This window comes from Camarhynchus parvulus, chromosome 2 (genome assembly GCF_901933205.1).
Source record: "Camarhynchus parvulus chromosome 2, STF_HiC, whole genome shotgun sequence".
In the NCBI taxonomy this organism is placed as follows: Eukaryota; Metazoa; Chordata; class Aves; order Passeriformes; family Thraupidae; genus Camarhynchus; species Camarhynchus parvulus.
This window is the reverse complement of record NC_044572.1, coordinates 144,976,409-144,990,900: the sequence shown is the minus strand read 5'-3', so window position 1 is coordinate 144,990,900 and position 14,492 is coordinate 144,976,409. Positions and strand designations below refer to the sequence as shown.

The 14,492-nt window shown below is 37.0% G+C and overlaps 1 protein-coding gene across 1 annotated transcript in view; it reads right to left on the bottom strand.

Moving 5' to 3' along the window:
* KHDRBS3 (KH RNA binding domain containing, signal transduction associated 3) overlaps positions 1 to 14,492 on the bottom strand; it is an 88,759-nt gene that overhangs the window by 49,968 nt on the left and 24,299 nt on the right. Inside the window, exons 2-4 of the mRNA XM_030965945.1 lie at positions 12,117 to 12,235; positions 2,815 to 2,931; positions 594 to 740 (exon numbers count right to left, since the gene is read on the bottom strand). Coding sequence (XP_030821805.1) covers positions 594 to 740; positions 2,815 to 2,931; positions 12,117 to 12,235 — 383 coding nt within the window. The remainder of the gene's footprint in view (positions 1 to 593; positions 741 to 2,814; positions 2,932 to 12,116; positions 12,236 to 14,492) is intronic.

Below are 14,492 nucleotides of genomic sequence, written 5' to 3'. Positions count from 1 at the left end.
GAAGCTCAAGTATACAGCAGAGAACAAGTATAGCTCATGCATCACTAGTATTGTGATAAAAATGAAGATACAAGATAAACCTGTATTGATTCTCAGCACTCAACACTAAACCAGGATTACAGGTGAGAGAAATACTAAAGCTCCAAATGTATTAATTCTTAAACAGAACTGATGCTTCACATGTACCAAGAAAACATTAAAGGCACACATTTTACAGATTTTTACAATTATTTGTATCTTTGATACTTTGCATATAACTAGTTAAACAAGAATAAGTTTCTCTTCTATTGTAGGTCAAGTAATGAGATTTGTGTGGACAGCTACAGATTCCCTCACTAACTGCCTGTATCAAAATGCAAAGTATTTGACAATCATCAGTTCTTTCACAAAGGAAATCAAGCAACATGACCTGACCAATATTGTGCACTGTTCAGAATGATAGAACAGTTTGGGTTGGAAGGCACCTTAAACATCATCTAGTTCCAACCCCCTGCAATGTCCAGGGATACCTTTGCTAGACCAGCTTACTCAGTTTTAGAGATAACATTTCTCACTCAAGACTACCAGGATTCTCATTAAAAAAAAATACTAACAGGGATGAGGAACTTCTTGATTTCTTCTAATGCATGTCCCATTCTGGCATATGCTTCTGCAGGTGGAGCAAATACTTCAATTAAAACATGTAGGTCATCATTGAGGTGGAAATACTTTGCCTCTCCACTTTTTCTCAACTCTTCCTCCTAGGAGATAAGAAAAAAGATTGTTTTTACACATTCGTGTTTGAAACATTGTAATGCAAGTGTTGAAGTTTCTCCAGAGGAATTTGCAGACACTGTTCACTCATGTTCAGATGTCAGCAAACAAAAAAGTAACACGAAATAACAGCCGGCAACTTCTGCCCAGGTACAGAAACTGTAGCACAAGGAGGAATGCTTCCAAGAGTTTTCCCAGGTGCACCAGTTTCATGAAGAAGACACTTTTTTCTTGAAAGTAAAGTCTACAGAAACAGGTTTGACCTAATATTCCACAAAAGCAAGCTTCTTTTACGAATATTATTTCAATCTCAGTATTACTGTGCTGTTCTCACTGAAGTTTTTATCCAATGAGTGCATCCTTCACAGAACTGTGCTATTTGGACATAAAGCTAACAGCATATGAAATGAGGGAAGAGAACATTAGCAAAAAGAGTTCACCAGCTATTCCAGTAGCAAGCTTATTTCTTTCATCTTCCTTCAGCCTGACTGCAAAGCTAAGTTCAATGGAGTAAAGCAGAGCTCAGTTCTCAAATACTGACATTCACATGCAAAATATTCACAGACCAAAAGGGCAGCACTTGCTTTTTTCAGGCTGCCCTTCACCTGTGTGTACTTGACTGTTCCAAAGGGATAAAACCAGGACTAAAAATAGTTTCATTGCTTTACCAGATAACATTATATCAAATAATTAGCACTTCTGTTGACTAAAAAACTAACACTCCCCTGCAGCTTCCTGTATTTGGCAAGCACCAGGTAAGCACCTCACCCTTAAGATTACTGAAATTGTTAGTTGCAATGATAGCTGAAATCTCCCCTGCACAACCCTAATTAGGGGCTGAAATTTATATGTGACAATCCATTTCTGCTCCTCATGAATAACATTCTTATCAACATGATTTGTGTTTAACTATGAAGATGTTTAAAACAGGAAAAATAACAAAAAAAAACCAGTCTAGATCACTGTTAGAGCACCCAGACCAAGAATATTAAGAGGTCACTCAGCAGGATTAGACTCCGTCAGTAAAATCATTATTTTGTCAATAAAAATAAGAGGTCATAAAACTAGAAAGTAACCCAATGTAAACATCACAGCTCAAATATTTAGTTTTAACAGGAACTGCTTCTCAATTACATACTTTAAGCACAGTTACTCAAAACATATGAGTCACTAGCCCTGGAAGATAGTGGAGTTCCCCATATACTGGTTTTTAGTATATACTTGCACCACACGTTCCCTGTCCTTTTCTCCTAAAGTGGAAAAAAAATCACTGTGCAGTTAGTTTGTGCAGAAAAAACAGAGTGCTAAGAAACTTCCTTCCTCTGTTTATCAATCAAGTTGGCTGATAAAAGCAATAAGCAATAGAAGAGTCACCATTTTCTGCATAGGATCTGGTAAAAAAGCATTTTAATCAGCACCTTCACCAAAACATACAGAATTTCAATGCAGGTTTTTTTAGATCATTCCCATAATGAAACTTTTAAGGTCACTCTGTGCTTTTTTAGCTAAGTTCACTTTATTATTGTATTTTATTTTAGTTCTGTAACATGACTTGGCAATGCTTCCATTTCTTCATTACTTGCAAGGCCAGAAGTTGGACTTTGATGATCCATGTTGGCACCTTCTAGCTCAGGACATTCTGTAATTCCATGAAAATACTACACGCTAAAACTCTTATAACAGCACACAAATGAAAATGAGCTCACTCACTCACTGCCTACATCTCACAACCTTGGGAACACATTATGCATTTCAGGAGTTTTTTCATTTCCCATGAAGATCAACACAAAAGCCACAACTTGTTCCCATTCCAGTATCCCTCTTTGACAGCAATTTAGCTCCCATAAAATCTCTGCCTTCCATTATGTGATATCTATTGGCTTGATTCCACTGCATGTGGAATCTTGGCTTGACTGGCCAAAGAGAGACATTAACCAATAATCAATAATATTAGGATCTCCTATGCTTTTTATTTGTTCCAATTTTCATTACAAGGTTTGTTCCCCTCCTCAAAAATTTAAGGTTAAGTATCAAAACTCCACTGATATAGTCAGGCCTTACCTTTGTCTTGTCCCTCATGGAACCTTTTCCCAAAATAGACATTTTTGTCAGTGTTTCTTCCTGTAAACGCTTTAGAGAATTACCACGTGGACCCAAAAGTTTTCCCACAAAGTTGAACTGTAAGAAAACAAAAAAAGCCGACAAAACAACACATTAACCTTGTTGGATTTTTAATTGTAAATTAATGAGCAATGAGTAAATTAAAAGGGATATCTTGCTGAAACAGCTTTTGGTCATAGGTGCAAATGATTAGATCATAAATTAAAAAATACTAAGTACAATCACATAGTACAATTAATAGAATGTCAGTGGCTCCAGCAACACAGAAGTATCTGAACTCAAGGGTAACCTGGTGTCCAATACAGGCTGCGAGGTCAAGAGGAGCCTGTTGACAAAGCCCTCTTGCTCCAGCTAACAGGAGGCATCATGCCCAAGGCTTCTGTCCTGCTGAGGGCCTCCAACCACCCCAACACCTGCTGGAAAAGCGGCAAGGTGAGCCCCAGGCAACCCTGGAGACTCCTGGAATGCATGTGGGACAATTTCCTGACCCAGGTAACAGACAGACCTACCAGAGGGGAGGCATTATGGGATCTGCTGGTCACCAAGGCAAACGAGCTCAATGGGGACACCAGGATTGGAGTGCATTGGATGTGGATAAGGTTAGAGTAAAGCTGGGCTCATGAATTTTAGGGAAGCAGACTTCCAGCTCTTTGGGGAGCTAGTCAGTGGGATCCCCTGAGAGAGCACCCTCAGGGATGAGGGAGTGGAACAGAGCTTGCAGATCTTTAAGCAAGTCTTCTATTGAACACAAGAGTTGGTGATTCCCAGCAGCAAGAATTCAGGCAAGAGACCCACGTGGCTGAGTAGGGACAGGCTGGTCCAACTAAAGTGCAAGAAATAAATACACAGACAGTGGGAAGTTAAGACAGGTGACCTGAGAAGAGTATAGAGATGAAGCCTGGTTGTGTAGAGATGGGGTGAGGAAGGCCCAAGCACAGCTGAAACTGAATCTGGCAAAAGACACAAAGAGCAACAGAAAGGGCTTCTCCAGATGTCCTACCCAGAAAAGGAAGGGTAAAGAAGGTATTGTTCCCCCTTTGCCCTGATAAACGATGCTGGAAAACTGGTTACAACAGATAAGGTTGAGGTACTCAAGAACTGAAGAGATACAATTATATTAAAAAGACAGTTTTAGGCAGAAATAAAATATAGTGATGCTGAACAGCAAACAAGCTTCAGCCTTATGGCCTTAAATTTATGAAACAGTTTGGAAGTACTTTGCTTGTCCCTCTACCACCATGTCACTGAAGAGCTCAGATGGGCTGCACTGATCTCCCTGTTCATCTGGAGTTACTTGGAAGGACCTAACAACGGGGCAATGGCAGTCCCAAATCTCTTACTGCTGCACTGGAAGTGCTGATGGAACAAAGGCCCAGCTGCACTCAGCCTACAATGCAGCAAGTCTATAGCTCCAGTTTATTTCTTTCAGCTTTAGACAAAAAGGAAAACAAGTATTAAAGATCAACTAAATATGGAAATATAAGTTTATTACCCTTACTAGTTGAAAATTCAGTTCCCAATGTAGATTTGACACAATACTATTGAGAAAATGGCTTACAGATTACTAAAGTCCATAGAGCTTATTAAATTTAAGGCCTTGTATGAACCAGTCTTTTCTGAAATTATCAGGTCACATCAAAAAATTCTCAGGGATTTTTTTTTTTATTAGAGTTGTCCATTTTTTTCATATAGGTCCTAAGATACAGTCAATAAAAATATTAATCAGAAAGATTGAACAGATACAGGCAGAAATTTCCCTTGCTGAGAATATTCAGGACTCAAGGCCACTGATGGGGTCCTATGCAATTTAATTTACAATCATTATTTCAACAGAAGGTTGAACATCTGAAGGCACAGATGTTCTCTGGAGATTCCCTTTAACTTGGACTTCTGATTTTATTGTTTCTGAAGATAGAACTAAGGAAAGCAAACCAATTGAAACAATTTGTATCAAATTTGAACCTCAAGATGTCAATTACTCCTTATCAAGAGTTTCCTTAAAGGAAGCTCACAGTTCAGCTCAAAGTAAAGCTTTCATGTAGAGGAACACCACCTCAGTTTTTCAAGCATTACTTAAGATTACTTATGTCTACTTATAGTAGCCTTTTAAGCTACTGGGAACAAAAATAAACCCTTACTCTTTACTGCAGCTATATTCTTTCAGTTAAAACCAAGTAGTTTAATGTTGTGTAAATCTAAAACTTGACATACCAAACTTAAATACTTCTAAAAGTTGTCATCTTTTAAAAACCATGAAATCTCTAGTGCCAAAGTCAGACGCTACAGAAGCTATACAAGGACTGCACAGATGATATGTTCTAGACACATTTAATGAACATAAAAATGTATTGTCTGCATCCTGAGATCCACTGAACTATTCTTTTCTGTGCACTGAGGCTCCAAATATTTGATTTGACAAGTCTGAAGCATAAGAAACTTGTATTGCAAGTCTGAAATTCTGCTAATTTAAAAGCACAATGCTTCTAGGCATAGCTTAGAAGCACAAAGAAAGGTTAGTAAAATATGGCTTGAAACACACTCACAAAGCATTTTTGCTCCCACATAACAAAACTGAGAGGCCTTGGAACATTTCAGTTGATTATTCCATAAATAAAACCCATTTATGATATTGAAGGAATCCTTTCAGTAGAAAACAGATTATTTACTTTGAACAGGTAATGCATTTTGTTCAAACTATTGGTTTATCTTCCTTTTACATCAAATTGGAAACATCTGATCAAAGGTTTGAGATATTTCATAGATACAGAAACACTCAAAGTATCAGTCACTAAGTTACTATTATTACTTATACACTGCTTTCAATCAAATAATAGAATATCTCAAACCTAAAGGTACAAATCCAGCACACAGTAAAAGAAATCTTACTGACAAAATTAACAAACCCTGTTTATCCGCTGGTGTTACAGAAGCAAGTAAGCCTGGCGGATCCAGGTTAGCTCTTACACAAGATTGCTCACATACAAGTTGCATGGCTGCTTCCCATGTTCCACATTTAGGGTTTATTTGCCCCAACAGCACAGGAGCAAAGAATAAAATTCAGGTTTATTATTGAACTCAAGCTTATAAACTATCTCTGAATTAGATACAGTGGATAGTAACAAACAGACACCTAAGCAGTTCTGCCCGGGTCAGACCAGTCACATTCACTAGTGCTGGATCAGAATCAGACATGCCAGACTCCCCTCTTTACTCAACCCTCTCAAACAGCACAATCACCTCCAAACTGCTGTAAATACCAAAAATTGTCCTCACCTTCACCAACTTCAGCTTAACACTGTATAAAAGCAGTCACACTGTATTCCAGTGCAAGCTGGTGAAGTTTTCAGTTCTACAGGACAGATGAATTCTTAAGAGAACCATAAATATCACTCTACACTGGATCACCTCTGTCAAATCAGGAATTGCCTATGCACTAAGACAGCTTCTAATGTATTAGGTAAGTTCCAGTAAACTATGGACAATGGCATATAAAAGGGAGATGAAATCCCCAACTCAAATTTGCTTCTAGAGCAAGGATCTGAAGGATTTGGCAAATAGGTATTTCAAGCAAAATTACAGATATGTTTGCAAAAACAGTATCAAGACTCAGATTAACAGACCTGGGAGGAAACAATTAGATAAAATGGGAAAAATTAGCACCTCAGTTACACTTCTAACGAAATAATATTCTGCTGTTGAAAAATGGTACCCTCTGAACAAAATGTCACCGGATAATATATTTGTTTGAGCAAAAGGATGCAAGATTTGAGAGGTGTTCTTATTCCTAAAATCTGAGAACTGGTTTACTTGGTGGGTAAAGATACACCATGCAGTGTAACAGCTCTTCCTCAAATTCCTGGGACATTGGATTTTTCTCTTGACCATGGTGTCCATTAGCTGGCAAACACTGGTTAACTGTACTGAAGGAGTGCAACTGTTTCCCTTTTACAGATTATCCTAAAATCTATAACAAAAATCTCCAATTTAAAATACATCTTAAATATAAAACATCTTTCACAATGGAAGCAACGAAAAAAATACATAAGGTTTTTGCTTCAAAATTGTCTCCTTTCTTAACTGTTCATAAATCCTCATTTTAAGAAGGATTTTTTCAGTTATCATACAATGGAGATTATGGGCATCACTTTGTAGCACCCATTTCCTCAGAATCACCAAATCAAAACAGGAGTTGAACAGTTGTCTAGAGATTTGCTTCCTTACCACAGCACTGCTTGAAACTATTCCCTGAAAACATTTCTGGAGAAACACAGTTACAAAGAACATTGAAAGAACATGATATTCTCTTCAGAACCATTTGATCTACTATATTAATTATAACAAAAAAACCACAAAAAAAAACTAATGCCAGTGCTACAGCATTTTAAAATGTATATATTACAGAAAAGGGGATATAATAGAAAAAGTAATCCTTGTTTATCCCCAACCAAGGCAAGTCTGCTAAGAATGGTTCATCCAGCTTAAAACACTTAGTGAAAGTATAAATGCTTGACCAAATGCTTTCCTGTAAAGCTTTAAGCACTCCATTGTTATTAAAGCCATGGAAAGCTTTCTTCACATATTAGTTTTCTGCAATGGTTTCTCTGTGACAGGGTCACTAGAAAAAAAAAAGTTAAGATTCAGAGCACTTTCCCCTAGAATGACCTGAAACAAGGCAAGCTTCAAGGTTTTTCCTATTCATTTCAGAAAGATAAAGTTTTTATAGAAAGGTAAGTACTTCAAGCATCAATGTTACACCACAAACTACTCTCCTTCATGTAACATGGTAATAGGTCTTTAAACATTTATTCATAGCAGAAAGCTTGGTCAATTTTGCTATAAAGTTGCTCAAAAGTTATCTCTGCTATTACTATTGATGCTTGTTCCTCCACATTACTTCTGGTTATGCAATGACATTTTCTCATTTCCTCTTTAAGAAATGAGCTATTATGAAAAATTGCTTTCTAACTAGTCATGTGATTAAAATATTAATCTCTCCATGACTTTACATAACAATGACAGATATATTGTATATGACAATGATATTTTAAAACACGTATTTTCAATTCAAAAGTTGAGCTAAAAGGCTTAAATGGATACCAGTTCCACAAGTCAGTAACTTTTGAGAAAATACATTTAAAGTATCACTTCGGGGAACAACAGACCATTTCTTCCTAACTTCTGAGATTTACCCAGTATTTAAGTGTAGATCTATGGGCAATTTTTAAAATGGTAGCCTGTCAAAATGGAAATAACTATTCCCCACAGTTTTGATCCATCTCATGGAAAACCATCATGATTCCATTTACCATCCATAGAAGCTATGTTTTTCACCTAATTCAGAACACCCAAGTTCAGCAAACTGTCAATGCAAAATCAGGGGTCTGAGACTAAACTACTTCACAATGCATATTCATTAAATGTATGGGGGAGGGTAACACCTTCCTGCCTCACAAGTACACAACAAGCTCTAAAACACCTTTCACACGTGATGGCTCTTCATAGCAGAGTTGGGACAGATCCAGAGTCCCTCCACAACAGCATCAGGACCTTTCTTGAGTGGCCAGCTCACCTTTTAGGGTGAGCTTTCACATGCCTTTAAGTCTGTGAAAGTTTGAAGATTATTTTCAACAGAAATACAGGTTTAAGCATCACCTTCTCACAAACAACACAGAGTCAGTTGAAGTATTCAGCAGATCAAAGATAAGTCATTCTAACCTCAATGCCCTAAGCTGACAAGATCTCATTCCACTACCTGCAGTTTCAACACCCAGCATGCATATGGACTCCTTTCTATAGGTAACTTGATTTAGAAATCTGTTCTACCTCAAAAAGTTGGCTCTTTTCCTATAAGGTTGCATAAAAGCCCAGCCTCTCTAATCCTTACTTGTAGAAGATGCCCCAGTTACAACAGGATTGCAGATAGCATTATCAAAGCTTATTTAAGCTTCCCCTAAATACCTCACATTAATTTCTGTATCACAGCTCTTCAGGCCTCTTGGAGGCATCTGCAGACCTGAACCAAACAAAAAAACTCTAAGACCCTGCCCAACCACATTTTGAAAAAGATGTGACTGGGCCTGCAATCTATAGAGGAGTTTCCACAAGGTTTTCTCTTACCAGGTAAGACTATCTGTTACCATATCAAGACATAAGAAATCAGGGACTTTTTTACAGGAGTCTGTAAATAACACAAGGAAATTTATTCAAATGCACAACCAGCTTCAAGGAGAAACTGAACATAGCTCCTGGGACTAACAATCTTGAGTTATTTCATAGCACAGAAAAAATTCATGTCTTGATTATTCCATCACCTTCCATCAAGGCAAGAAAAATTCCATTTAGACCAACTATCAGCAGCATAGGATTAAGCATGTTAACTAACACTGCCAAAGGTTGAGTAAGACAAAGGTTCCCAGTTAAAGTTAAATTTAATTACAGAGTATTACAGAAAGAACCAAGATCTCTTAGGCAGGAGGCCAATCAACCACATCATCAGAAACACTCAACTATTTGTGCACTAAGCAAAAGACCAAAAACTCATAATTTGTCAGGGTGAGCAGAGATGCCCAAAAAAGTGCAATACACACTTTTGAATGAGAGGTCTACCAGTTTCTTTTCCAACAGAAACCCAGCTGCTCTGCACTTTAGTTGAAGAGCTTCTGCTGCACTTAACCTGTCACCTTGCAGGGCTGTCAGAGGTAATTGCACAGGACCCAGCCATGGGCTCATGAGAATGGATCTGACAGGACAGGAAATGTGAGCAAGCATTACCATGCCAGGCGGATCTGATCAGAGCCTGCACTGCCTGACCTGTGTTGAGGCTATTATGATTTATTCAAGGAATCAGAGTTACAGAAAAGTTTTAAAGAAGGAAAAGGCAATGTAATATACATTTCAGGTCTAGCAAGCTGTCTTGTTCGGGGGCAGGGCACTGATGGGTTGTTTTGGTTCACAGACATCTTTTATAACAAAAAATTAGGATAGGATTAATTAAATATCAATATACATAAATAGCAGAGGCATCTTTCTTTCCCAGAGTCATCCCTGGCATATATAAACAAAGGAATAATTATCTACCAACTCTGTCAAAGGAGTTCACCGGTTTTGTCATGCACAGCTTGTCCTTAGTGAAGCCACCTTGGCTGTCACCAATCAGCCAACATGGATAAATTCCAACACATGCACTCCATATACAGTTCAGGGAAACCAGGATGATTGGAACAACCCTATATCTATGCCAAAAATCCTGAAAAAGCATCTCTAACTCCTGATCCCTCCTCTAAACATATAAAATAGAAACAGGATTAGCACTTCAAAAATTTATTAGTGCAAAAAGCCTTTGTTCTCCCATGTTCAGGCATCTAAAACTCATGCCACTTACTGCAGACCACAGTATCCCAGGATAAGGTTCTTTGCTTGCCATGTTGAAGCTATGTCACTTCATACATTGTATCATAATTAATTAAATCTCAAAAATAAAACCACAAGCCTGGTTCTAATACCAAGTGATAGCAAATTGCAGTGACTCATTGTGGTTTAGGGCAGGCGCTTTTCAGAAGTATCAGGAGTACCTATCATAATTCTGAACTGATACTCCCTATACAGTGAGAAATTTTTGTTCATTTTGACTATACAGAACCTTTAATGAGCAACCTCTATCAAAAATCCATCTATATGCAATAAAATGGAAATTTCTGAGAGTAGTTGAGCCCCCAAATATTGGGGTAAAAATATTCTCAAACATTAAGTATCTAGGATTTTATCCACTCAGGCGGAAGGTAGATTTATGCAAATAGAGATATTTTCCTTTCTGTGGAGCAGTCCTAGTAGAGATGCAGGAACTCACATGACATGTCTGTTCTGCACAGCTGTTTTATTTTGTAGCCCTGGACCTGCCTGGACATAAGTTCAGGCTTCCTTCCATAGCACACACCAGGCCTTATTCCAGCTCAGTGTATTTATGGGTCAGAAACAAACAGCAGAGCATCTCTAGCCATTCAAAATATGGCAAGGGCTTTCCTGCTAGCTATCCTAAATAATTTCAGTGTTTAGTCCTATAAGGAAAGTTGACATTAGATAAAGAAGCAGAAGTGTCTTTCAGCAGGCAGTGTTTCCCTTTTTAATAGCCAGTTTGCCTTTCTTGTCCCTGAGCCCAAGTACCTACATCTCAACATTTAGAAGAAAAACATCCTGTTTGCAAACACTGACCATGGAATAAGGGGTTCCCATATTTGACCTTCCCATCCTCATGTTTCTGCATGCTTGTATACAGCTCTACTTAGTCATAAAGATGACTTAAGTCAGAGTTCCAAAGAGATGCCCACATGATGTGCAGCCTTGCACTAACTCAAGGAATATATAATGAAATTTTGAACAGCAGCAAAGAAATCCCTGCAAGTTATCCTGCACAGGCCTGTGAGAAAAACACTGATAATGTGCAGGAAAAAAAAAATAAAAGGTTTTCCTAAACAGGAGGGAGGAATAGTGATTTTTTTTCCTCCATGAACAGATAGTCTTGAAATTTCTAGTAGGAAGAAAAAGCCATTTCAAACAAATTAAAAAATGCTAATCTGATTGTCATAACATTAACCTTAAAATTTTAAGCAGCACCAAAATAATAAAGTTCCACAGCCTACTGAATGTTGCATAAATGCTTCCAGGCAGCAATATTTTAGTGCAGGGTAATACTTGGCAGTAAAGAAGTGTTAAGAATTCATGGTGGGCAAAGATATTAATGAAGCAGTCTCTACCCCTCCAGAACAGACTGCATAATTTAGCAGTCAAGCTATAATTCATTCAAGAATAACAATGGCTGAAACTTAAGAGGATGAGAAGAAAATTTTCACAATTAGTTCCTTAATGGTACATTTTAAGCTGCACTTCCAGCTACAGTAAGAAAGTTTCAAAGTCTGGCATCGGATTCAATTTCAAAACTTGTTTTTCCTTTTGATATTTGGAAGAGGAGGATCCTGCTATCCCAAAAATATGGTTCAATTATTGCTCTCAATATACTATTTTGTGTGACCACCACCACTTTCCTGCACATTTATTCCAACAAATGAAGAATGTAGGAGCTCTAAGGTAGAATCACTTCTACCTTAGAGCTCTTACAGAACAGATTGCAGAAGAGTAACAGTAGTGACTGGTAATAGTTTCAAATGTTACATTAAAGAATAGTTAAGATACTAGTGAAATATCTTTCATAAGAACTAAAATTTATCAAATATGAAAACTGGGCTTACCTTAGGGAATTGTTTTACTGGAATCAGAACTTTTTGTCCCAACTTCATATTCTTATTGATGACTACATCAATATACTTTTCTTCTTCCTTTCCTTCCCCTTTTTGGAATTTTTCAATTTCTGTTAAAGAAAAAAGTTGGGTTTTTTTAGTTTAATGCAACAATCTAAAAGCCAAAAATCTTCAAATTCAGTATGAATAAATTTCAAAGCTAATACTGTATGGCATACTTATGACATATTGCGTAATCAATACATGTAATTGGTTATACAAGGCCAATAGGATAAAGCATGTTTCCCTTTTTGGTACATTCATGTTCATACCAGCACCTTGAATTAGCATTGCAAACACTGTACTCACTTAACACTTAGGATACATTTTTTTACATGGCTCAATTAGTGAAAACTATTCCTAGATACCTTTGAGCATGTATAAATTAAAAAACATAGCATAGTTTAATATTCAACAATTTTATTCTTCTTCTATAAATAAAGAATCAGTTTTAATGGTGGCTTTCTACAGTGGACTTAGGAACAAATGTCAAGTTAATCTTTTGGAATTTCAGAAATGTAATTGAGGTACACAGATCGTACCCAAAAATCCGAGATTAGTGTTATACCAACAATGACATTATTAGGAATGGGATTTAGAAGTTCAAACCCTGGCTTGCATGACTCAATTCATTCCAGAGGCACACAAAAAACTGACTCTTGATTATACTTTTCTCCAAATATTGACTCTCCAGTGTGCTAATGAAAAACTGCAGATTTCATTTCATTAGAGAGGATTCATGAGGAGCATACAGGGAGATGAAGTGAAGCAGTTTTGCTGGGTTGGATCCATCATGCTGCAGCATTAAAGATGTTAGCCCACACCAAAACCCAAAACATGTCACAAGTGCCAGAGAAGTTGTCCTGTGGGAATCTAGCACTTGTCCTCCACAAGTATCTCCATATATCTTGTTCATCTGTTACAACAAGAAACACCCTTCTACTCTACTGGACCACTAGAAATTAAGGACATTCAATCAAGACCCTGCAGTGCCTTTAAGGGGAATGTGATCGTAGGCTGAGAGGAGACTGTAACGAAAACTTGAATGCAAAGAAACCAATCAAAAATATAGGACAAACCAGACTTTAATACACTTTCAAAGACAGTCTGGTTTGAAATTAGGTCCAATGAAAAACAGAATAAACCAACACATTTCTAACTATGGAAAAAAATCCAGGCATTATTAGCAGATTTGTTTAACGAATACCAGACCATTTCAATTTACCACTACAGAATTAACATACCAACGTCTTTTTAATAACTGAAACTTATCTTCCATGCAAGTTTTAACTTCACTAAAACAAAAGAGGAAATAAACAATTTAAGTTACTGTTCAGTCCCTGAAAACTAAGAAAGTCAAACCAGCCTGAGACTATCTGAAGGCTTCTTGAAGGAAAAGAATTCCCCAGCTGCACTTTCAAAACTTCTTGTCAAGTTTCTATGAAGTTTTTGATTCCTGTGGATTGTAGGAATGTAAGAATTCTGGAGAAGCCCTATCAAAGCAACCTTACTCCAGCATGTCCTTTGTTTCACCATGCTCAATAAAAAAAATAAAGTCGCCAGCACCACTATCCCACCAGCTAACAACAACTGAAGAATATTCAATATTCAAAAATATTTCAATATTCAAAATTTAGGTAAAAATGGAAATTTGGAAATGCCACATTACAGACTAGGGAATTATGGGCGATTAAACAAATTTAATTTGGAACTCATTTCCAGGTGAAATGAAGACTAAAATTTTATAGTGTGATTAGTGTGATGTTTCCACTCAGGAATCAGATGACTGGTACCATTTAGAAGTCAAAGTTTCCAAATATCACATTCAGGTGTAAAAGCATAATACTGTCACAGCATTCAAATGCAGATGTACCTCTAACACTGCTCTTTCCTCATATAAAAAGGGCAGCAGTGACAAAGCTCTTTGATTTCTCTTGAAAAACAAGATTAGGTACTTAGAAGCTTTTATGTTATACAAGCAGAAACACAACACTAAATTTTAAGGCTGCTGTTGTTACTACTCTGTTAGTATAAACATTCAAAGCTTAAAACTGACAGAAATTTGCTAACCTTTAGCAATATTCTACACCATGAAATGCTGATTTTTAAAATGTAATAAAAATACATCCATTTGTAATACTGAAGCAAATGCAGTTGCAACAAAATTTGATATGATTTGAATTAGTATTGATTTTAAATGTTGGGACTAAAATTTTTTCTAAGTCAGAAAAGCACAGTTAAATTCCATTAAATATTAAATTCAATTAATGCATTTTGCTGTATTTTTTTGTGACAGAGCAGTGCACCAAGACCTCCCAGGTAGTTCAA